Genomic DNA, 26349 nt, shown 5'->3' with positions numbered 1-26349 from the left:
TTTCTTATTCTATAAAGAACTTTGAATTACTTTGTGCACAAATTGTGCTATACAAATAAACTTGCCTTGCCTGCCTTGCCTAATTGAACAGTGGGGAAGGATGGAGGAGAAATGATTCAATGGAGACTCTGAAAAATAAGAAAAATGTCCTGTCAGCAGAAATCTTGAGAGTCTAAACCATGTTAAAAGCCAGTGGAGTGTTTGTTGAGGTCTGCTTTAGTCTAATGACCCAACAGATCATAATCTCACACACAAAATCTAAGTACAAAATGTAATCCGTCTTTAAGCGCTCAGAATATCCTCTTGTTCATTTATTTAAGTAATGATGATGACGGGAATTAATGTGTTTCATAAAACAAATAATTACATAAAACATTTTGTCATAATCTGCAAAGTAAAATATTTTTTTCAGTCAAGTCAAGGGGACTCAGTCAGAATGACGATTTACAAGAAAAAGGCAGAAACATTTTTGACTTCAGTTAGATTTACTAGAATTACTCGATTATCAATGTTTTCATTTTGGTGTTTCATTCAGGTCCTATGTTATTCTTGTGAGTGTTAATCTATATTATAATGCCGTTACCTCACCAAAAACACACTTGGAGTTGTGTTTTGTTTCATCCACACATGTTTGAGTAACCCTATATTATCTGTTACATCTCCAAAGCTCAAAATGCTCTGTTCCACCTTGTGATGTCATGAAGTGGTAGTTTTCAAGTTCATAGACACAAAGTGTTTTCTGTTTGAGGAAGAACTCAGTCTAAATATGCAGGGTTTGTGTGTTAAACGTGTGTGAATGAAACAAAACACAACTCCAGGTCTGTTTGTGATGAGCAAACAACATTATAACATAGATCAGAGAATAGCGTAATATGGGCCCTTAAAAAGCAACTTCTTCTACTTAAAAAGCTTCTATTTTAGTCTGTTTCTTCTTTTGAAAGTTACATACTGCGGCTGTGTTGTATTTCACAAAACGAGAATTTGCAACAATTAAAGGGCAAAAGCAATGCAGATGTCATGGATCACGTTAAAAGGAAGATGGTTTCAGTGATAAAAAAAAAATTTACCAAAGTGTTGAGCTTGTGCTGTACTAGTAGGAGGCTGCCTAAAATAAAAAAAATATATATAAATAATACTAATAAAAAACTAGTGTTATGAAGCGTTCATTAGCTTCTTACATGAGACAAATTCACCTTTTACTGATAAAGTAAAACTTTGACCAATATTATTTGGATAAAAAAATTGTTTTACCATGTGCACGTTGACATTTCGTCCAGTAGATGTTGCAGAGGCACTTGAAGAAGAAGAAAAGACCGCTTTACGTAGCTGACGCACGGTGACGTTGGTGTTTACGTTTCGTCTTCATTTCCGCAGCTCGATTCGGGATAACGCGTCCAGTCAAATCCCAAATTATACTATATTTACTCAGATAAATACATGATCTGTTTATTTTTATGAGTGCCATGTCCATATATTTGACAGATGAACAGGATCAAATCGTGTGAGGTTTATTCTAGGCGTGTTGGGGCTTTTTTCATCTTAATTAGTTGCCGTCAGAGCTAACTAAACCTTAGCCTAGCGGTGTGAGAGGTTAGCAGTTGCCTTGGACATACTTTGCTCATCATCGCCTTGTTTGGCAGTAAATTAAATACAAAATCTTAGGCAATCATGGCTACGAGGCGTCTGACCGATGCCTTCTTGTTAATGCGGAACAATGCTATCCAAAACCGGCAGATTTTGGCAGAGCAAGTGAGTACATACGACCCTCGTCTGAGTACACGTAGCAATGCTGCGGTGAGTGCTGGTCTGCATCGTTTGACATTTTATTATGTGTGTGTTTTACTTTAATATTGAGGCAACAGTGATTCTCAAACTTAAATGCATGAAGTACCACGTCAGAAAATATTTGGCTTCCTGTAAGAACCAAACCAGGACTTTACAGAACTAGGACTGAACCAGGACTGAAATGAACTTGATAAAATCTAAACTGTAGAACCTGAAAAATCAAGAGTACCAGAGCGAAATTAGATCAGATTCTAACTGGGACTGGATAACTACGTCCAGACCAAGACTATACCAGATACTCGTCAGGTTTAAACCCAGTCTAACAGAACAAAACAAGAAGTTAATCCATAGCCTACTTAACGAGGTCTTAATATAACAAGGAGGACCATACCAGGACTAAACTTGCTCTATTCTAAACTTGGACTAAACCAGGTCCCAGTCATGTCTAAACTTTGTCTAACAGAGCTATACTAGGACTTAGGAACTAGGTCTTAATAGGGACCATACCAGAACTAAACCAGTACAAAACTAGGAGTAAACCAGTCCAAACCAAGAGTCAACCAGGTCAAAATGTGTACTAAACTAGGACTGAACCCAGTCTAAGCCAGGACTAGACCTATCCAGGTCTAAACCTGATCTAACAGAACATCTAGGACTAAACCAGTAGGCTTCTGAACTACGGTAGGTCTTAACAAAGACCATACCAGAACTAAACCAATACAAAAGGAATAAACCAGCTCTTAGCCAGAACCAAGCCAAGTCTATGGTACGAGTACTAAACCAGATCTAAACTATGGCCAAAAAAACAACAACTATGGAGTACCGCAGTTTGAGAACCACTGATGTAGACAGTCACATGACCTTTGTTTTAGCTAGAATCACGTGGTGTTGTAGTTTAATTTTGAAGTTTTAGATTTTAGTTGTATTTTTGGCCCATTGTTACACCACCTCCTCTTTCTTTCTGGGTAAAATGACACTCAAGGATCCAGTGCAGCTTTGGATCTGAAGGAGATGTCATTTACTCTGCACCTCACTTCACCATTTTAACCATAATTGGAGACTGGTCATTAGGAAAGAGGGTCTACTTTGATGCTGTTTTGGATGCTTTGGATCTGAATCTCAAGTGATTTCATTGGTATAGCATTTTGTATTTCAGTGTAATGTATATTTATGAAGTCTGCAAAAAGTCTATTGACTTAATAGTATTTAGTTCATATTCTTGACATGAACAGACGTTGATTGCTGTGAGTTAACAGGTTGCAGTTGTGTTGTTTAAATTGCATAAGGTGGAGGTTTTAATATGAGCCCTCTTGGGTTTTTTTGCCTCTTCCTGCAACTGCTTTTTATATAATGTGATCTTTTTATATGCTGTGACCTTTTTATTAGTTTCACTTACCACAGTGGTTTCTATGTTATGAGTGCAAAATAAAAAAGGGTTGCTATTAGTCTATAAACAAAGCTTTTTGTATACCACCTTTGCCTCACAAATGCCACCATCTCTAAATGTGTTGGGTTGAAATCAATAGAAGTGACAGTCATTGCTTAGGGCATCTTAATTCAGCAAGTCAGTTGTAATTGTCTCTGTGCACAATGATAGGCCGTTTGTCTCTATATGTCAGGAACCATGTACAAATCAATTAATCTTACAAAAGAAAAGATGGGCTGGTGAACAGACATTAAAAATACACATTTCATTACAATTACATTATAAGACAGTAGGCATGGGCTGTAGTTGAACTTTTAGTCATAGCAGATATCCGTTTTTACAATTTGTAGATTTTTATGGTTTAAATCTGTTCTTGTGTGACTGTGTCAGTGATATAAATTAGTTTCAATATTATTGTTTATTGTATATATTATAGACAACTTATCGAACTTCAATTTTTTTTTATCGTGACAGGCATAGTTGGATGTCACTGACACTTCTGCTTTTAGAAAGGTACGTCTTTGTGTGTCAATGCTAATGCTAACTTCTAACAAAATGTTAAATGTAACGAAGCAGTTATTTTTATGTGTAGATTATTTCAGTCAGTGGCAGCTATTTAAATATTTATTAGGCTCTGAAGTTAGCATTAACACTGACACAAAAGAGGTGCCTGATCTGTCAGGATTTGTTGACTTTAACGCGAATCGTCAAAAATAGATATAGATATTACTATACACCCGAAATGGTGGCGCCGACTGTCCCTCTAATGGGAACTAACAGGCTGCCATTGTGCACAGAACTATTTAGTCTGTGAGAACTGCCTTAACTATGTAATAAATAAACAATTTCAAACAATAGAAGCTCACAGTCAGGTTTCAAAAAGGCATAAGTGTAATAGACTTAGAACATATCATTTAAAGGTTCTCTATTACACAAAATTTACTCTGGCGATCGTTTGTCCATGTTATAATGCTGTTACCTCCTCAGAAACATACATGAAGTTGTTTTATTTCTTTCACACATGAGTAATCCTTTATTATTAGTCTGTCTATATCTCCACAGCTCAAAATGCTCTGTTCCACCTTGTGATGTCATGAAGCAGTGTTTTTCAAGTTAACAGCTCCTTTTACCTTTAGTTCAGCAGAGATTAGCAATTCCAGGTATGAAATCATCCAAATTTTCTAGTGAAGGTGTATGGAGTTTAAAAACACAGTGAAGCACTTCCTGTATTACCACATGACATCACAAGGAGTTTGTTTGAGAGAAGAACTCAGCCCTAAAGCTGGGTTTGTGTGTTAAACATGTGTGAATGAAACAAAACACAACTCCAGGTCTTTTTTTTGATGAGGTTTGATGACATTATAACATAAATCACAAAAGAGCATAATATGGGCTTTAACCACATTTTAACCAACTTTATTACCAGGAAGTCCCTTTTAAGATTAAATCTATTTTTTGAGAAAGACCTGGTTAGACATAGTAAAATGGATTAATTAAGATTTCAAGAGTAAAATGCCCAAAACATGTCAAATATAATGTTTTTTGTTTTATCAGCAGTTCAGTACAAGAGCTGCATAAAGTGTCAATATTTGCAGTTATAGCAAAGTAAAATGTTCTTGACTATGCAGCTCTCTTTTAGGTTTAGGGTAAGACAGGAGCTGTAGATGAGTTTTTTGTGAATTTAAATTACAGAATTTGGGGAAAATAATAATCATACATCAGCCCAAAAATATCCGCTAATAGGCCATGTGTTTCTCAGGATTTTAAATATTCGGTTTTGGCTTCGGCAATGAAAAATAACATATTGGTTGAGCTCTAGTTTTTAAGAAAATGTTGACCTTTTTGGTTCATATCAGCCCTAGTTCACATACAGAGCCTTACAGAGCCCTGTGAGTGAGTGAGTAAGAGGGAGGGAGACGTCGTGTTCACAGATGAGTGGATTCATGTGACATAAGAGTCTGAACAGGGATTTATTTTGCATTGAAGCGAATGCTGCACAGGTCACATTTTTTGGACATCGCCCCTTTCTGTTCTGGATACACATTACCTCACACTTTAGATTATTATAGATAAAGTGTGAATACTTTACCAACAGTATACAGTTTAATGCAGTTGGCCTCATAGACATTGGGACTAGACCTGGACTAAAAGGGACCAAGTTGACATGAGCGTTATATTGGGCTTAAACTAGGACCAAACCAGGACATACTAAAATAAAAGGATGTGTCAGAAAGAGAATCTGGTATAAAGACTGAAAAAAGTCTGTGAAATGCTGTTTTTTACTATAATAGACACAAGGGAAAATGTTACTATTACATGTGTAGTAGTTGTTGTTGTATGTGTTGTCTAGTTAAAAGAACATCTCCTGACATTTGAGAGTAAACGAGTAGGTGTCGGGTGTAAAGGCAAAGTTATTACAATACTTTGTTATATACTGTTGAATGTCACTGTTTGGGTGGGTGTGATGAAGATAAACCAAAGCCACCAATCACTCATTAAGCTCCTTTTTATAACTCCATCCTCAGGCCTAAATCAAAACAAGGAAAACTATAGTGCTAGCCAGTATGCTAATAGGTGTGAGAGCTGCCATTAGGGGCCTGAACAATTATGCAAAATATGACTCAGACACAGTTCACATTTAGTGTCCAGTAGACCTCGCCAACAAACAGAAACTGTAAACAAACAGGTGTGTTAGTTTCAGTGTAGTTGGCGCCTCCCTTCCAACAGATATAAGGCAGTGTCCATCAGTAATCTGACCAGAACTGAAGAAGTGGCTTGGATTCGCAGCAAAACGTCTTCACCCAAAAACTTTTTGTTCAGTTACAGAATTGAATTTTTCTTTTGCTACAGATCATACCTGGATGACTGAGGGATTACACAGACCATTTATCAAGTTCTAATGGAAACATGAAGAATTAATATCACAGCTTTTATTCTCTAGTAAAATATTTATGATATTTAGACTGAATTTTACAGTTGAATTGCTTTTTGAGATGGATTTCTTTCTTTGCCTTAATTTAATCTCAAAAGATCATTGTAAGATTAACAGATCCATTCATGAGCATGTCTATATTTTCACTTCATTTCACAACAAGTTTGAAGTTTATACTTTTGCCATTTTACAGGAAAACAGTCTCATTTTATAATCCCCCCCTCCAGGCCGTGTTTGCCATCTGTGTCTTGTTCCACATTCATTCTCCATTATATTATCACTTTTCTTTCACCAGATAGCGTAACCATTAGTGTTTGCATTAGCATTAGCTCATAGTGCTTTTGTGTGACGCTGTTGTGTTTTGTGAAACTGTCAGCTGTTTGTTCTTGTTGTAGTCTCTTTTATCAAACTACATACATATGTGGTCGGCCATTTCTTTCACAATTTCTAAATTCAGTTTTTTTTACTTGCAAGATTGTTAGGGCTGCACCAAATAATTCAATTTTCTTATTAAATTTTCTTGTTGATGTGTAAACTGATTTTTAGAATTCAGAGCCATGTTGATATAAGTCCAGATACCCAACTTATTTGATCTGAAGCTATGATCTCTCTCTACTCTAAAAAAGTACATACAGCTGAAACACTGTGTAACTTTTCTAGTAGGAGATGTTATTGCTTTGCCTAGAATGTTCCACAGGATGGCATTACACCTATCTATCTTGCGTTTATTCTATCACAATTATATCGCTTTAAATTGACCTTGAAAAACTGTGAGCGGGGTCACTTCTCCACAGATCTGACTTGTAACTTGGTCCTGGTGGAGTCACGTATTTGTCTACATGGAGGTAAGTTTAGTGCCATACTGTGCAACATCTCCATGGAGAGATGTTTCAATATTTCTTATTGAAAAGTTACATAGTGAATCTTTAAACTGTATGTTGCAGCCCTAATAAATGGATAGAAGTAAAATGAATACTTCCCAAATGAAACTGGGTGGGGCTAGTACTTTTCTCTTATAGTTTTTTTCCTTCTTGCTCTGTTTATTAAATGATTTCTGAAGCTCATTCTCTGTTTCTTCTTTCTCCCTCTCTTTCTTCTCTCTTTCCTGATCTTTGGACTGGATCTGCCAATCAAATTAGGAGCTTGATGAGGTACTGGTCTCTCCTCTTCCTGCAGAACTGCTGTAGACTTTTTTTTATACACAGTTAAATTAAAATAATGTTTTGTTTTGTGTTTTTGAAGATGGCAGACGACAGAATGGCTCTGGTGTCTGGGATCAGTCTGGACCCTGAGGCAGCGATCGGAGTCACAAAAAAACTCCCGCCCAAATGGATAGACGGGGTCGATGAGGTGAAAAAAATAATTATCTTTTTGAGCTAGTTCAAAGTTACATCTTGTTTAATGTTGGCTAATGGTAATGTTTATATTTATTAATGCAACTAACAAAAGTTCTCTGTTAGGCATTGATTAATACTTGAAACACATGAACTGTAACTTTTTATCAATACATATGGTTTTGCACACTACACTTACTGTTAGAACACAATCATTTCAGCTATATTATAATGAATATTGATCAGTTTTTTCAAATGTATAAAACAATATAAGAAAACAATTATGATATGATTGAATTAAGTTTGTAATTTTGTTGACAACACCACCTGTAATGTTTGTGCTTGTCCCTCTGCTCAGATCCAGTATGAGATCTCACGTGTGCGTCAGAAGATGAAGGAGCTGGCGGTGCTTCACGACAAACACATGAACCGACCGACTCTGGACGACAGCAGCGAAGAGGAGCACGCCATCGAGATCACTACACAAGAAATCACACAGGTACAGGACAGGACAGGGATGTGTGTGTTTTTATGTAGGTAACGTTTCTCACTTATAAAAACAACCATATTCTAAAAACTACCTGTGCTAGACATCGGCATCACAAAATCGCACTTTGCTGCCCTCTGTCTTATCCATAGACTGTATATAAAAATGGACATAGCTAACCTGCTAGCCTCCGCATTCCAGATAGGAAATGAACACGTGCACTATTCCAGCTCTATCAACTCTGGCTCCAATTCACTTTCTATTGAAAACCTATCGCCCCCCCTCTCTGTAACTGCTGCTGTCAGGCTCGTATCAACCCACTCTACATGATCCCGGTATTTTTATTTCTCTATTTTATCCATAAATTAAGATATGAGCATTAACAACAGGCCAATCAGACACTAGGTGCTAGCGTGAGCAAGAGGTTTGATTAACAGTGCATGCAGGAAGGGGCGTTACCTACAACAGCCTCGCTTCGGATTGGCTCTTTGGTTGCTATGATACTTGTGACCTTGAGACCACTAGCCTCGATGAGCTTCATTTGACTGCAGCCGAATGCTATGGGTGACGTCACACTCACTTAGTCCACTTCTTTATACAGTCTATGGTCTAATTGCAAACATTTAAAATCCAGCAGGAGAAGAGTTAAAACAATAAATCTCAAACTTCCTACACCAAGTACCGCGTAAGACTTACCTGGCCAGCCAAAACCACACGCTTTGACAAAACTTTACAAAAACAAAGAGTAGGTCTAGAAACATATCCGATATTTTGATTTAATTACAATAAATCTTCATGTACCTCCAGAGGTGTCCGTACCACAGCTTGAGAAACCCTGAGTTTGTGTACACACCTGAAATCTCTTGCATTCTCTGCAGATGTTCCACCGATGCCAGCGTGCTGTCACAGGTCTGCAGACGCGCTGTGGTCACTGTACGGAGCAGGAGGAGAGGCTGCTCCGAAACGTAGTGTCTTCACTGGCCCAGAGTCTACAGGACCTGTCCACCAACTTCAGGCACACGCAGTCTGGATACCTCAAAAGTACTCCACTCAACTGTATACTGATGACTATGAAGAGGGCTGTTGGGGGAAAAAAATTAAATCAAGAGTTTTGGGACAAGTAGTGCGATTGTGATTAAATTAGCTCTGTCCTGATTTTAGGGGTGACCCAAATACTTAAGGCACCCCTCAGCCCTATGGTGGAAATAACTGCATTATGGGCTTGGCTGGGCATTTTAAAGAAGCATTGTTTCTACTGTAGCGTAAACATCCCCACAGTATCTCATTAAATAGTGATAGGACGCAGAAACCCACAACTAGTGAAGCCTCAGACTAATGTTGGTGCCATTTTCTGGACAGTTGACCATTGAAAAGATAATAATTTGTTTTGTATTGTTAATTGCTATGACAACAGGCCTAATTTTTGATCATTTTGAAATTCATGGATTGTAACATCTCTAATGTTTTACCTCTGTTTTTGTTTTTTTTGTTTTTTTTCCGCAGGAATGAAGAACCGAGAGGAGAGATCAAAGCACTTTTTTGACTCGGGGCCTTTAATGGAGGAAGACGAGGATTTAGCCATTTACGACAGAGTGAGTGTCATAACCTAGAAGAAGAAATAGGTAGAAATTTATATCACTGCTGAAAACTAAATAAAATGTTTGAAATCCATATATAAATTGGTAATACTTCAGACACAAATTCTAGAGTCACCAATATCCATTCATTTTTCCCATAGACTTCACAAAAATCTTATATATTAAGAGTTCAAAGACCTCGCAGAGGCTAACCAGCTATGTGCTACTAATAACCATAATGAAGTTGATTTAAATCCAAAAAGCACATCTAAGATGCAAGATTCAGTGCAATGCTTTAAAAACCTGGCAGTTAATAAAGTTTAAGAAACAGATTTTAAATACAATTATAGTTCTTGTGGTTTTTAGCTACCAACTGATTAGCCCTATTAATCGTTGTCGTAAAGTCTATGGGAAAAATGAATGGGAAATGTACTTCTGTAACTTGGGGGTGGGGGTCGCTGTTGAGCTCCATAGTGAGACACAATTTTACAATCATTACACCATTGCAAGAGATTACACAGACATCATTACACCATGATCAAACAACAGTGAAATCCTTTATTTTCATTCACATAGCCTCTTGTGTGTTGACAACTTTATGAAATCTGTATTTATGACTGAAAATGATATTATGTCAGCTGGTCTTACCACCACTCACTAAAAATTACTTTATGTGTATAGATTCAATTGAAATAACGTATTCATGCTTCAAAATTCTCATTTTACATCTTTAATCACAACTCTGTGTTAATCTGTTGATCTTGACGCCCCCAGTTGCTGTAAGATTAGGCTTGTTTATCATGTTAGAGGAACTTGTATATTAATAGAAAAATTCAAACATTTTTGCATTCTAACAAAGGTCGGTTGGTAAGCACTTGAGTTGCCACTGAGAAACATGTTATTTTCAGGTGTTTACATACTTTGCTTTGTCTCTTCCGTTTGCTAAAATCTGATAAGTGCTTGTTTTGGCGTCTCAGGGCTTCACAGAGGACCAGCTGATGTTGGTGGAGCAAAACTCAGTGATGGTGCAGGAGAGAGAGAGGGAGATCAGGAACATCGTGCAGTCCATTTCAGATCTGAACGAGATCTTCAGGGATCTGGCAACAATGGTGGTGGAGCAGGTACGAACATGCACAGAATTAAATAAAATTCATTTTTGTATAACCCAAAATTATAACCGCAATCACCGCACTGCACTTAACAAAGCAACATTTAAACAAAGCAAATGGAACTGTCCTTAGAGTCTCCTTGTCCACGAAGAAACACTAAAAAAACCCAGTGGGAAAAAGAAACCTCGAACTTATGAAAGCTGCTTCATAATGTGTTTCCTAAGGAGATATATTATGCTATAGAGATGTGCTATAGAGATGTGCTGTACAGATAATGAAACCAATTTGTTGCATATTTTGTTTTTTTAGGGAACAGTTCTCGACAGAATCGACTTTAACGTGGAACAAGCTTGTGTTAAAACAGAAGATGGTTTAAAACAGTTACAAAAGGTAAATAATGAGTCACTATTTTAACACTGCAACTTTTTTACTTAACTGAAAATGTAAAGGTGCACTATGCAATTTTTCTTGTGGGGGGGGGGGGTCAGTCACCACCTGCTTGTGTCTATGGAGATGTTGCTTTGCCTGGGATATTTCACAGTATGGCATTTGACATTAACCTCACACAGCAAGAGGAATTTGCGCTATTTCTGAGTTCACAGTCTCACGAGAAACCATGTTTGTATGCTCTCGCTGGTGCAGAGGGGTCTGATGCATGTGTACAACTGTGTGCAGTGTTACACACATCAGTCTGGGGTGAGGTTAAATAAACATTTCCATCTTGCATTTATTATATATACAAAAAGAATGTGCCTCCTCGAATCCTCGAGCAGAAAAGCTACACAGTGCACCTTTAATCAAGAGTCCAAATAGCCAAACATTACATAATCTATTTGTCTGTTCCAGGCCGAGCAGTATCAGAAAAAGAACAGGAAGATGTTGGTTATTTTGATCCTGTTTGTCATCGTGGTCGTATTAATACTCATTCTTTTTGGGACTAAATTTTAATCATTCCGCCGCCTTTGTTTTTGTGTTGACTTGTCGTGCATCTGTGTGGTTCTACTAAAGGAAAACAGCCTTTTATCGACAAAAACAACTTCACGAGCACTCCCAGTACGCAAGAAGCAAGATATCTGTCTTAAGGACAGAAAAAAACTTGCGGGGGATTTGAAAGAGACTTCTGCAGTGTTGACATCTGTCTTAAAATATTATGAGTGAATGGGAAAGTGTTAAAATGACCCAGGACTAAATAAGACTAAATAATACTAAATAATACTAAATAATGCATTTATGTGCTAAATGCAAAATGTATTTCAATTCACTTAAAGGAGCTGTACTTGATTTTTTTTTTTCTTGTCGTACTGGAAAATCAGTTTCACCTCCATAGTATATTGTAAAAGCAGCTCTTGGTTACACAGCTCTGTCTGCATTTAAATGGGCGGTACCTGATTTTTTTTTTTTCCCCCCATGTATTTGAACTAAATTTGTTTCCCCAGTACAGATATATTGATCTCTAGAGCTGCTAATAAAATATAAGTCTGCTATGTACTGTCTGCATGTAATTATAAAGCGTTTTATAATCTAAGAATCAGGACGTGCGCAGTTAGCATGCTAATTGTTGTTAGCATTGTCATGACAGCAAAACTCTGCACTGAAAGTTGTGGAAAACGCTAATAAACTCATTGTGGTGAATAATTATGATGTTCTGAATGCATAAGGGAAGCGAGGAATAACTTTGGACCACTGCAAACTGTTTAAAATGAACCAGTTTTTCACTTTTTTTTTTAAGATGGTAAAAATCAGGTACAGAACCTTTTAATTACAAAGCAGTTTATCAATCAGAATACCAGGAGTAGCAGGCTTATTCTTAGCATTGCCGCGACTACACTTAGACTATGCTTTAGCCCCTGAAAGTTGTAAAAAAAAAAAAAAAAAAACTCATTGCAGTGAAGAATGTAAGGAATGCATTAGGAAAAATCTGGACCATTTAATGTTTTAAAACAAGCTATATTGGTCTGTCAGTGTTTGAAAACCTTAAAATTCTGGTACAGCTCCTTTTAAGTTTGGGAGATGTAAGGTGTTGAATTGTCAACCAAAGGGGGTAGAGACCAGAATGTCCCTTTAAAAATCATGTTTTCCAGTCATTCACTCTATTAACTACATTAAAGCAACATTATATAATTTTTACCCAATGGCTTCAGTTATTTTTGGAGTCATAAGATTATTAAATTGCCATGTAAACAGCAAATTCATCTGGTTCCTTTCTGATCATGGTCCTTCTGATCAAATTTTGCAGTTTGCATGTCACTGAGCTAATTCTAATGCTCCAGAAATCAGATAATACGATTTTGAAGTGGATGTAAACAAAGGCACTGTTAAACCCTGTACTAAACATGGTAGCTTTTCTTGCCCATGTTATAATGGGATGGCAATCTCAAAAGGTTGTGTGTGTGTGTGTGTGTGTATATATATATATATATATATATATATATATATATATATATATATATATATAAAATATATTATATATATATATATATATATATATATATATATAATATATTATATATATATATATAATATATTATATATATATATTATATATATATATATTATATATATATATATATATAATATATATATATATAATATATATAAAGGTATAAAACTACAATAATTAAAAAAAATTAATTACTAAAGCATCACATTATCACATTATTGGCCTGATTTGAAAGTTTCTGTGCCTGGTATCCATGGTATCGATCCAGACAGCTGCAAAGATTACTGCTAACATAAACCAATAATCAGGAAATATTTACAAACTCTTGAGAAAGTAAATCTATTGCCAAAAGTTATATACTGTTGCTTTAAAATCCTTTGTTTTTTGCTCTGCTGCACACTGTTATGAATGAATCTCAAATCAATAGTCTATCATCTCTGTAAAGGTGAAGTGCCCATCGAAAAACACTTATTATTTTGTTATTATGGTCTTCAGAAAAGTGCTACCTTTTAAACCTCTTGCAGTTTGCACATTTGGGCAAGATATTGTTAAATGGATGTACTACTACTGTCATTATGAAATTATTTATTTTTATTCAAAATGAGTCAGAGGGGCTTAGGCAGGACGCAATTGTAGCTAATGCTCATTTATAATTGTCCACTCCTCTGAGAAACTGTGATATTGAACTTTTAAATATTATGGGTTATAATATTTGTTTGATTGTGTATACAGTACTGTGCAAAAGTCAGTGTTTTTGTTTAGTTTTTTTGTTTGAAACCATGACTGAACTTGGTCTAAGCAGGGTCTGAACCAGGACTAAACCAGGTCTGATTAGGGATGCCAAGATTATTTGGTTAATTATTAAGAAAAAAATATATATATAATTGTGTGAATTATACACATTGCCTTCATGTGTGAACAAATTGCCTTCACTCCAAAAAATAACAGAAAGTGTCTCTGTTTGTAACTACTACCAGACTATTTCAATTTGTGGGCCTTAACAGGTTTTTAAATGTTTATATCAGCCACAACAGCAAATATTGGATATTGGTATAGACTAAAATCCCTGTAGGACCATCCTTAACTTGGTTTAGTCCAGATCTAGTCCTGATTAAACTCAAGTCTAGAACAAGTCAAGAAACAGGACTAAATGGTGTGTAAATGGGTGTAAACCAGGTCTTAACTTGGACTCATCCAAATCTTTGACTGAAGCAAAATGCCCATCTGTGCTGTATGGAAACACAGAATGGAGGACTGTTCTGTTGATGACCACAATTTGAAAACCACCAAATAATTAAATTTTTTACTCTTTTGCACATTACTGTATCAAGCTGTAAACACTACTTGTTCCACTGAGGCTGTCCATTATGTCCAAAACGAAGAGCTTTATTTCACGTATCTGACTTTATACAGTTAATGAATCATTCTGTCATTGATGTGAACTTTGTGTGAACGTGTCTTAGTGGTACTCTTTTCAAAATGTGTGAGAGAAGAGGAAGATGAAATGTGTTTTTTAATAAACCCAAAATGTAAATTAAGTATGACTGTTAGTGTTTATTTATAGAGTTTGTCAAGCCTGTTTTGTGAAATGAGTGAATGGGTCTCACTATTCAGGTCTGGTACTTAAAAGCTGATAAAAAAATATTATATAGTGTGCCATTATTGGGCTAGTCGTTATTTAAGTTTGAATAATTAAAAAGCAATGTAAGGAAGTAACTGAATTTACCAAAACATTTTCTAAATGCTACATACTGCATTCCAATGCAGTTACTTTTTTATTTGGTGGTATTCAGAGTAAAGTGACTGTTATAAAATAAAAGGAATTCATTGTGGTATTTGATCGCACAATTAGGGTCAATCTACAATATTTATGAGAAAAATGCAAAACAACTCTTGAGTGGTGAGGCATGTGTGATTTTTCCCTCTCCAATTAGTAATAAATAAATGTGTAAGAAATGGTAAAACAAACATAAAGCTGTTTTTAATCCTATGCTGCGTCTTTACCCTATAATTTAAATAAAACATGAAATAAAAGTAAAAGTATTCAGATTACAGTACTCTGATTGGGGTATGTTATAAAATGCATTTTAATTCAGGTATTCAGTGTTCTGTAACTAAATGCATTTTCAAAGTATGCTTTCCATAATAACTAACAAATGGCATGTGTAATATTAGTGTGTATAATCATAAACACAAATTATACTTTTTTAATGCAGTCAATATTTCTAAATGCTGCACCTTGGAAATACCAGTTTTATAGTACTTATAGTAATATTTAAATGTCATAGTAAAAAAACGATGAAAAATGTTCTTTGCTTAGTCTTTCAGGGAGAAGAAGCACGCTGCTTTTGAACATGTGGTTTTGTTTATATTTTTAGTCAACCCGGAAACGCAGTGTAGAGTTACATTTCAAAATAAAAGTCTGTGACTATTTTTACCTTGAACAGTTCTGTAACAGAGGAATTACCAGCAAATATACTATTACTACCTACTGTTTTACGTATTTTTCAACATATTTACTAAACTATTCACTATCTATAAAAAATGTTAGTAGAAATCTTGCAAATGTTTGAATTATTTTGACAGAACTTCCGTAAAGCGCATCTGACCTGGAAGATGAGCCCTCTTTCATCCCGTGCGTGATGTTGGCGCATGGATTAACGTGAACAAATAGCCGTAATATTGGGTTATTATTTGTAGACGACATGAATGGAGAGGTAGACGACCCATTTCCCGTTGAGGACTGTCTTTTTGAAGAGACATTTTCCAGCGACAGCGTGTACAATTTGAGCGGACACAAGCTGCGGATAAAGCAGGTGTTTGGAGCCAACCTCGGCGTGGCTGCTCCGGTCTGGGAGGCGGTAAGAAACGAATTTGAAGCTCCACCATGTAACATTTAGTGGTGGAGGGTTCAATGCCAGCTTCTCTCTATGCGAGCGTTATTACTTTGACCAGTATGTTCCGCAGTACAGCATTAAGAGGTGGTGTAATGCGTAAAGTCCCGGTTTGACACCAGTTTGAGTCCTAATGTAGATCTGATTTAGTCCTGGTTTAGTCCCAGTTTAGTCCCAGTTTAGTCCCAGTTTTGACGTGGTGCAATTGCGAACGCACCCTAAACTAATATCTCCATGGCGACAAGTAAGTGATGTCACCAGAGCAGCAAGTTACAGGTCAGATCGATGGAGAAGTGTATGTTTGTGCAATAGAAACACCTGTAATCTGATAAAGACACGATAGATCAGTGCAATGCCATACTGGGGAACATTTTAGGCAAAGCAATAACCTCTTCATGGAGATAAGCAGATGGTGGACGCTGACAGTATCCCACAAGAAATGTTGCATAGACAGGTATATTTAAATTTTATTCTTGGTTTGTACTGTGTGTTTTAAGGCGATACAGCTGAGTAATTACCTGGTGGAGCGGTCCGTGGAGTTGAAAGGGAGACGTGTAATTGAACTGGGAGCTGGAACGGGATTGCTGGGAATCTTTGCAGCGCGACTGGGTATGTGAATGAAAGTCCATCCATCCATCCATCCATTTTCTTCCACTTATCCGGGGCCGGGTCGCGGGGGCAGCAGTCTAAGCAGGGACTCCCAGACTTCCCTCACCCCGGACATGTCCTCCAGCTCCTCCGGTGGGACCCCAAGGCGTTCCGAGGCCAGCCGAGAGACATAGTCCCTCCAGCGTGTCCTGGGTCTTCCCCGGGGCCTCCTTCCGGTGGGACATGCCCAGAACACCTCCCTAGGGAGGCGTCCAGGAGGCATCCTGAGCAGATGCCCGAGCCACCTCAGCTGGTTCCTCTCAACGTGTAGGAGCAGCGGCTCTACTCCGAGCTCCTCCCGTGTGACCGAGCTCCTCACCCTATCCCTAAGGGTGCACCCAGCCACTCTGCGGAGGAAGCCCATTTCAGCCGCTTGTATCCGCGATCTTGTCCTTTCGGTCATTACCCAGAGCTCATGACCATAGGTGAGGGTAGGAATGTAGATTGACCGGTAAATCGAGAGCTTCGCCTTCCGGCTCAGCTCCTTCTTTACCACAACGGACCGATACAGCGACCGCATCACTGCAGACGCTGCACCGATCCGCCTGTCAATCTCCCGCTCCATCCTTCCCTCACTCGTGAACAAGACCCCGAGATACTTGAACTCCTCCACTTGGGGCAGAGACTCACCACCCACCCGGAGAGAGCAAACCACCTTTTTCCGGTCGAGAACCATGGCCTCGGATTTGGAGGAGCTGATTCTCATCCCAGCCGCTTCACACTCGGCTGCAAACCGCCCCAGTGCCTGCTGCAGGTCCTGGCTCGAAGAAGCCATCAGGACAACATCATCTGCAAACAGCAGAGATGAAATGACCACCAGAACTACAGTTTTATTTAAAAAGCTGTTCCTGAAACTTTATAAAACATTTCACAGAATCTTGCATTTTAAATTAGCTTTTTGGGCTTAAAACAACTACGTTAGGGACATTAGTTGGCACGTAGCTGGTTAGCCTCTGTGATGCCTTAATATTAAAATTTTTCAAAAAGTCTATGAGAAAAATTAATGGAAAAACCAGAGCGGACTTCAAAATGGGAAGGACAGTTGAGCTCCATAATGTCATGCTTTTACAAACTTTATATTTTCCTTCCAGGTGCAGTAGTGACCCTCACAGACCTGCCCATAGCTCTGCCTCCTCTCCAGGCTAACGTCAGTGCAAACACGCCCCCTGGTGGTTGGTCTACTGCTCCCACAGTCCTGCCTCTGTCCTGGGGTAAAGACCATCTAACCTTCCCTGCAGACTGGGACCTGGTTTTGGGCGCAGACCTCATCTACCTCCCGGAGACCTTCCCGTTATTGGTTGAGACTCTTGCTCACCTGTGCCACAGTGGGACAGTGGTGTTTTTCTGCTCCAAAATGAGAAGAGAGCACAAAACACAGGAGTTTTATGAACAATATCTGCCCACAAGGTTCAAAGTGGAGCTGGTAAAAAGTGATGAACGTCAGAATATAAACATTTATGAAGTAACTCTGCAGACTTAAGAAATAATGGAAGAAGCATGGTTTTAAAAGACATTTGGGCTGTTGTGTGGATCTGTAACAAAACAGATGTGAAGTAGGATTACAACAACTAGCTGGATTACTTGTTAGAGGTCTAATCAATTATTGAAATAGTTCAGGTGCAATTTAAAACCAGTGATTGCTATCTGGAACATAAACAGATTAAGCGGATTAAAGCAGGTCTAAACAAGGTCTAAAAAACAAGACAAAACCACAACTTTGTGTGTTTCCGTTTGTCTAGAACATGTTTAATACCCATCACATCACAAAGACTCAAGAATCAAAATAACACAAGAATAATTATGTTTTTGTGTACCTGTTAATCTAATCTAATTCCATCTTCATATTTTTACCTCTCTATAGTGAAATTATTTAAACGATTTCAAAGACTCAATAGAAGAAATTTGTTAGATTAATTTAAAAAAAAGTGACTTAAACCACTAAACAAATTTATTTCAATCACCTATCTGCAGACCGGCAGTTCGTTTCCAGCTTCAACCCGTGCATAATGCTGTGTCCTTTGGCACGACACTTCACCCACCTTGCCTTTATATGAATGCGGTGTGTGGGTAAGTGATTGGTGGTGTTGGGAGAGTCCGATGGTGCAGATTGGCCGGCTCGCTTTCATCAGTCTACCTCAGGGCAGCTGTGGCTTCAGAAGTAGTGCACTTCACCATCAATAATGAATAATGCCTTTTCAGTGTAGAGCTTTCAGAGGCTTGTCAAGCTATGAAGCGTAATGCAAACATAAGGTATCATTATTATTGCCACAAATTGAAGAAATACAAGTAGAACGGTTGTGCACTGATTGGAAAGTTAGAGGTTCGAATCCCACTCTGGACATAAACTTCATTGGTTGAGCGGGCAGATCCATTAACCCACAGGTTGCCGGTGCGACTCCAGCTCCCACAGATGAATGCTGCTGTTGTGTTCTTGGGCAAGACACTTAACCCACCTCGTCCCCAGTGTCCACATGAATGTGCATGTGAATGGGTGAGTGGTTCCTTGATGTAAAGCACTTTGAGTGACTTGAAGGTGGAAAAGCACTGTATAAACATTTTACTGTTTACACATTTTTATATAGCGCTTACAGCAGTTACAGTCATTTATTATATAATGCATTCATCTGGAGTCCGTTTTTAAAAATCAATCAATGCATTATTAGTTATGAGCATCTGACAGTAACTTGTACAGTGTAGTGTGCTAGAATTCTTGTCTGTCTAATTGCAATTTGCAGACCCAACATGATAAAAACATTGAAATAATTGCTGATAATCGATTCACTTTTATCCCATAGAAAACAATGCGTGGTATTCCATTCACGGCGCTGTCTGCCTATGGACTGTGCTGATGTGGGGTTTCTGTTCAGGGGGAAAGCCTGTTTGTTCCGCTAAAGAGATTTAAAGAAAGAGGCGCTCCACATCCGCTAATGGTAACGCTACCTCACTCTGTATCAATGCAACCGCTAAACAACACGGACTTAATACGGCTCTAAGGATTTTATATGCTCTCTTCTTTTTAAAGTGAATGATGATTATTTATGTTTTTATTTGTATGTATTGTGGTTTTAATGCAATGATCCTATTCTGTAAAGCACTTTGAATTACTTTGTGTATGAATTGTGCTATACAAATAAATGTGCCTTGCGTGCTCCCATTCATGACTCCAAGCAAATAGTTAAATTTTGAAAGTAGTAAAAAAACAAAAGACAAAAGTGAAAAATAGATGCACAAACTAAAAAAAAACAACTTCAGAACTTCTTTAAGTAGTGGTCTTAATACATTTTGTTCAACCTAATTAAAAGATATAAAGTATTAAATTTTTCTTCTTTTGTTTAATTTCAATATCTGTGTTCTTCGATATCTACAAATTAGCAACTGTAATATTATTATTTTTTTCACATTTACAGATTGATTTTAAACTTTTTGATTTGGTTTTCAAGCTTGTTTTTCTACATCAGAAAGCATAATGAACTACTCACTTTGGGTTGCCAGATCCTATGAAGAAAACTAGTTCCCAATATAATATAATTTTGTGTTGTAAATATGGCAACTTATGGCAACTCACCTTTGTTTTGAATTAGGTTTGCAGTATCACATTTGACATTTATTCTATATCTATATTAATACTTCAAATCACTAAGTTCCCATTTACTTTGCTACAGGGCTGTAAAAACAAATATAAAAAGATAGATACAATGTAAAATTCTCAAGGTAAAGTGTGATAATCATATCTTACAGGTGGGCATACTCACTTCTGCTGCCAAAGTAGTTATAGATACGTTATTATGATTTCACAGTGTCTAATGGTGAAAGATATTACGCAGGGTTGCCAGATTTCCTGTGTGATGTGCATGTTGTTGTTGCTTTAGTGAAGAGGGAGTGTGTGACTGAGTGGGAGTGACCTCGTCCAGAGCCCATTTAAAACTCTTCGTCCTCTTTGGAGTTCACTATTTCAACAACAACTGGAGTTTTGCACCTTCTCACGCAGTAAAGGTAAGTCAGATTTTGGAAAATAATTGGTTCTTAACTGGTCTAAATGTTGACACAATTTAATCTTTAATAATTTTGTTTCTCATCCATTTTTAACATAAGTAAACCAATGTTGTCACTATATATATGATTTAAAATATATGGTAAGGATTTTTAAGTAAGTTCTAGGTCTTTTTTTTAACATTTAACATATTTTCAAATCTATTCAACCATTTTACATATTAAAAAGGTCCATATTACCCTATTTTCTGATCGTTCTAATGTTGTTTCCTCATCACAAACAGACCTGGAGTTGTGTTTTGTTTCATTCACACATGTTTAACACACAAATCCTGCATATTTAGGCTGTTCCACCTTTTCATGTCATGTGGTAATACAGGAAGTGGTTCACTGTGTTTTTAAACTCCACAAACCTTCACTAGAATCATCTGGATAATTTCAGACCTGGAATTGCCAATACTGAATTAAAGGTAAAAGGAGCTGTTAACTTGAACTACTACCACTTCATGACATCCCAAGGTGGAACAGCGCATTTTGAGCTTTGGAGATGTAGACAGACTAATAATAGAATATGTGAATGAAATAAAATACAACTCCAGATATGTTTTTGAGGATTATAACATGTTTTAAAGCTCACAAGAGACAATTTTGTGTAATATAAGACCTTTAAGTAAAAACTGCCAATAGAGCACAAAGAGACTACGTAATATCAACATAAATCAGATAATTAGTAGTTGGACATGTTTTGTTTATTTACACAAGGCTTATCTGACATAAATCACACACTGTTTCTCACACAGTTTTGAATCTGTATTATGCATTTTTTCTGCAACTTGTCACCTCCATTAAAACCATATTTTCTTAATCCCAATCTCTTTTACTTCATTTGTTCTTATGTTTGTTTTTGACAGAGTTAAAGATGGATTTCTGGGCAGAGAGCCAAGGGCATTTGCCTCAATACAGCAAATACAACACTCTACCTTCAAGGAGCTGCTCACAAAAGTATGTTAAAAAGCCCGTAATTGTTTCATTATTATTATATTAGTTAGTACACCTGATCTAGTGCTTCTAAATGCAAATATCAAATAGATTTAAACATCAAACATTAGATATTTTTGGTTTTTCAGCTCATTTACTGTAAACAAATGGCTGAAATGGTTAAAATTCCTGGTTTCTGAAATACTTAATACCTGAAGTCCATGTCTAGCACTTTTCCACCTTCACTTAAGGCGCTTTACATGAAGGAACCACCCACGCACACTCACACATACATTCATGCACGCAGACACTTGGTGCAAGGGGGTTAAATATCTTGCCCAAGGACACAATGGCAGTACTCATCTGTTGGAGCTGAAATCGCACTGCCAATCAGTGGATCTGACCTCTCAACCAGTGATATTTTATATCTAACCACCAACATTTGGATCAGAGGACAAACACTCTACCAACTGAGCCACTGCTGCTCCTTAACTAAACTGGGAATAAATTTGGACTAAGCCAGGACTAAGATTTAAGATTTAGAATGAAACTTGGAAAAAAACAAAACTAGTTGTCAGAGAACTAGCTCAGAACTATAAAAAATAAAACACTAAACCTGTGCTTGAGTTACTCTGCTAATAAAATAGTTGCATTAAGAAGCTACAAGATAGAAAAGTGTACCTGACACATTACCTTGAACATCCAGTAATACCACATTTTGCTTCCAGCTACCACGACAGACGTCCACCACCTCAATATCAAGTCTACTGTGAAGACCAGAGGGGAAAAAACATTGATTCGGGATATTACTGGCCTCCAAGGGACACCTCAAACTGGTCAAACCAGGAAACCACTGCTCTAACATCTCCTGTACATTTCCCCTTTAACCTAGATCATCAAATTCAACATTACCACAGCGACCAGCGTCAAGAACTTCAAGACTGGACAATTTATCAACACCAAGAGAGGGGGTTTCAACACGAGGGGTGGTCCTACAACCCTGCTCACTACAAACGTGAAATTTCCAAGAAGAATGACAACAATTTTAGGGAGTTGGAGGCTTGGGCATTGCGCTATAGTCACTCACTACCAAGGAGGAGACGCATAGAGGCAGGACTGAGAGGCGCAATGCAAGATAATCTAGAAAGAAGAGATATACAAATGACAAATGTGCAAGAATCAACATTGCGGGATAGGGTGAGCAGGCAGCAAGCGATTAACTGTTATCAAACTATGCCACAGAGACAGAATTTGGAGGTTAAAGACAAGCTAAACTATCAAACCAAGTTATACAGCCAACCGCCAAATTATAATGCACCACCACCTTACACTGTGCAGTATAGGAATGTTTTGACGCCGCAGAAATTAGCGAAACAAAGCTACGAGTTGCCACAGATTGTAAATAAGACAGAAAAAGAGCTTAATGAAAATCCCGCAAAAGGGCTAGATATTTTGCAAGAAAATCGGCAACAGGCACAAAGAAAACCAAGCAGTAACACAGCAAAAGTTATTGAAGGTAGAAAGTTTCAACTGAACAAGAAAACAGGAGGCATGACTATCTTTTGTCTCGTGTCACGAATAGCCGACACAGAACCCGAAAGTTCACCAGTCTCACAAACGCAAAATGAAGTTGAGCATCTGAAAGCTAGCAACGTTAGCCAGCCGCTGAAGCTAGCAGACGAAGTTGATTTAAAAATTCAGACTTCTACTACAAAACATGCAAGAAGTCCGTACTCGAAATTGCAAGCGATACCGATTTGTAAAGAGTCATTGTCCAAAATGGCCGACAAAAACACACAGAAATCAAATGAAGTTTCTGTAATCGGTAAGCTGGCTGCTAAATTTCCGTTGTGGAGGAGACCTAGTTTTACATGTTGTTCGGACTCAGAAAATGCATCCAAAACTACCTCAAAAGAAAATTTGGACAGTAACTTAGAGGAAAATCAAGAAAATGACTCAAAAACCGGCAGTAAAACTAATACAGAAAGTCAAAAAGTAGATTCTAAAGACGGTGATGCTACGGTAATGATTGATTCTACACGCGTTGTAGTGAAAATGGATTTGCTAAAAGCGCCAAATAAGCAGCAAGTTCAGTATTTAAGCTCAGAAAATCAAACTAAAAATGGACAAAATGTAGCTAAGGAGGCTGCAGAGTGCAACCAGGACATCCAAACCAAACAGCAAGATACTAGGCCAGCAGAGGACTTCAAAACAGTCGCAGAACCAGCCAAGAGCAAAGATGTTGTTGAAAGAACTGAAAGTGGAAGTATTTTACCAAAAATTTCAGAAACACTGGAAGAGCGTGCAAATCGGATATGTGGGTTGCATGAATCTATGACGACACAACAAGAAGATGATTTTGATTTTGGTGTTGAAAGTTTGACAAAGCAAAGTTATGGCACGAATGAACTGGAAGGCAAAAGTTCAGATCAGAAAGACTTGGTAAATGTGTCTTCTACAGGTAAAAGCGAAAAACTACAACCGTTACAAGTTAGTGACAGCAAAGACGAAGAGATGGAGAGAAGTACTGAAATTTGGGAGGTTGGTAAGTCGGAAGAAAATATTAAGAAACATAACAACGATTTTGAAACGGACAATGAGGTACAGGAATTCAAAATGGCGGAGAGTTTAGAACAAGAGGCAGTTGTTGAAGTTATTAGTGGACAATGCAAGGAGGCAACTGAGATGAGTGATGCAACAGATATCGCTAATACATTGGAAATGAGCGAACAAGGAAGTAACAAGGGCGCTTTGCAAACCTCAAATGAAAATAATAACTGGGAACGTAATATGCAACAACAGTTTGACAGTATAGCTTTGAAACTGACTAAATTGGAAGTTGATGAAGAAACAGAAGACTTGAATAAACATGACAAAGATGGCACACAACCTAGTTTGACCACAGGAACAGTGGAAATTTTGTCAGAACATATTTTAGATGTACAAAACCAGGACCAAAATGTTACGGAAGTTAGAGACGTAAGTTCTGATCTAGTCGAGAACATCGCAAACTGCCAACTAGGTGAACTGAACTGGTCGGACAATATTGATCACAAAGAAGGCTCAGAAGACTTCAGTAAACATGAAAAAGATGGCACACAACCTATTTTGACAGAACATATTTTAGATTTACAAGACCAGGACCAAAATGTTACGGAAGTTAGCGAAGCAAGTTCTGATCTAGTTGAGAACGTCGCAAACGGTCATCTCGGTGAATTGAAATACCTGGACAATATTGATCACGAAGAAGGCTCAGAAGACTTCAGTAAACATGAAAAAGATGGCACACAACCTATTTTGACAGAACATATTTTAGATTTACAAGACCAGGACCAAAATGTTACGGAAGTTAGCGAAGCAAGTTCTGATCTAGTTGAGAACGTCGCAAACGGTCATCTCGGTGAATTGAAATACCTGGACAATATTGATCACGAAGAAGACTCAGAAGACTTCAGGAAACATGAAAAAGATGGCACACAACCTAATTTGACCACCAGAAAAGCTAAAATTTTGACAGAACATATTTTAGATTTACAAGACCAAGACGAAAATGTTGAGAACGTCGCAAACGGTCATCTCGGTGAATACCTGGACAATATTGATCACGGACAAGACAATACTTCAACAAATGAGTTAGAAATGCAAGAAGAAACAATTGTACAAGCCACTGATACCGAAAACCTGCACGAATTTGACAGTGGGCAGATAGAGGAAGTGCCAAGTTTGGAAAAATCAGAAAATGAGCAAAACCAATGTGTGAAACCAACAGAGGCAGCTAGTGTTGAACTATATGGAAGCAATATGGCTGAATCCAAGTCTGTCCTTAAAGATGACTCTACATGCTTTACAGATGGTAGTCAAAATGGTGATGAAGGTACTGAAGTGGCTACGAGTGATTTTCAGATTCAAGAAAAGCGAGGAGAACTTATTAATGACATAAATGAAAGTGAAATACTGAAAAAAACCAAGCCAGATGACACGGAGGAAGTAGATATTTTGCTAGCATCAAATGAAAATGCTGAAGATTTTGAAGAGAGTAAAAATGAGGCGCAGGTTGAATGTAGAAATAAAGCTGGTGCAAATGAACAGGGGTGTATCACTAAGAGTAGCATTGAGAAAACAGTGTTAGGGGCTGATGAGCAAGACAACCAAGACCAGGGAATTGAACCAGCAACTCTGACAGATCCAAAAGTAGAAATTCTGTCAGAAGATGTTGAACAAAATACAGGAGAAGGAGACAATGTGAACAAAGTCAATCTAATGCAAGTATTAGATGGTGAAAAAGATGAATGTTTTTCTGTAAACGTCGACGATGCTATTTCAAGTGATTTGGAAATGCAGAAAACAATAGTACTGAACGATAACACAGAATTTGGGGAAGAGAAGAGTGAAATTTGCAGAAAAGACAAAATAATTTCAGTTGAAAATTTAGAAGTTGATCATTTGGAGATCACTCACAAGGAGGGAGTCGTAAAAGATATTGATAGATTTGATTTGCAGGACAAGGAAGAGAAAGAAGAGGAACTTGTTGGGGAAACTTGTGCAAAACTGCATTCAAAAACAGCAGCCATTTTGGTTGAAGATAATGAACAAGCTAATGAATCTGAAATTCCAAAGGATATGGATTTAAAGGAACAAATTTTGGATGAAATTGACAAAATAAATACATCAGATTGTGATATTAATGATTTTGACTTGGAAGAGTGTGAATGGGAAGACGATACAGTTGACGATAGCATTATGAAAAAT

At 37.5% G+C, this 26349-nt stretch overlaps 2 protein-coding genes and 1 long non-coding RNA gene across 5 annotated transcripts; all 3 read left to right on the top strand.

The window, feature by feature from the left end:
* The first annotated feature begins 1347 nt into the window (after nt 1–1347).
* Nucleotides 1348–12590, top strand: stx16 (syntaxin 16). Of its 3 annotated transcripts, XM_033967137.2 has the most exons (9): nt 1362–1794; nt 7283–7294; nt 7386–7493; nt 7836–7976; nt 8843–9005; nt 9468–9556; nt 10519–10662; nt 10960–11040; nt 11497–12590. In XM_033967137.2, exons 1-9 carry the CDS (start codon nt 1669–1671, stop codon nt 11596–11598), a joined length of 966 nt encoding a protein of 321 aa, XP_033823028.1. In that variant the 5' UTR covers nt 1362–1668; the 3' UTR covers nt 11599–12590. The 3 variants fall into 3 exon arrangements, with proteins under 3 accessions (XP_033823031.1, XP_033823029.1, XP_033823028.1); XM_033967140.2 differs by lacking the exon at nt 7283–7294 and having other exon boundaries at nt 1348–1749; XM_033967138.2 differs by lacking the exon at nt 7283–7294 and having other exon boundaries at nt 1348–1794.
* Nucleotides 12591–15720: 3130 nt separating this feature from the next.
* Nucleotides 15721–19785, top strand: LOC117371255 (EEF1A lysine methyltransferase 3-like). Its single transcript, XM_033966896.2, has 3 exons — nt 15721–15951; nt 16482–16593; nt 17724–19785. The coding sequence occupies exons 1-3, from the start codon at nt 15796–15798 to the stop codon at nt 18110–18112; spliced, it is 657 nt and encodes a 218-aa protein (XP_033822787.1). The 5' UTR covers nt 15721–15795; the 3' UTR covers nt 18113–19785.
* Nucleotides 19786–20512: 727 nt separating this feature from the next.
* Nucleotides 20513–22857, top strand: LOC129456278 (uncharacterized). Its single transcript, XR_008648705.1, has 3 exons — nt 20513–20625; nt 21534–21624; nt 22329–22857. It is a non-coding gene; the product is annotated as an uncharacterized LOC129456278 (long non-coding RNA).
* The last annotated feature ends 3492 nt before the right edge of the window (nt 22858–26349 follow it).

Source organism: Periophthalmus magnuspinnatus, chromosome 5 (genome assembly GCF_009829125.3).
Source record: "Periophthalmus magnuspinnatus isolate fPerMag1 chromosome 5, fPerMag1.2.pri, whole genome shotgun sequence".
Classification (NCBI taxonomy): domain Eukaryota; kingdom Metazoa; phylum Chordata; class Actinopteri; order Gobiiformes; family Gobiidae; genus Periophthalmus; species Periophthalmus magnuspinnatus.
Note: the sequence above shows the minus strand (reverse complement) of the source record. Positions and strands in the feature narration are given on the sequence as shown.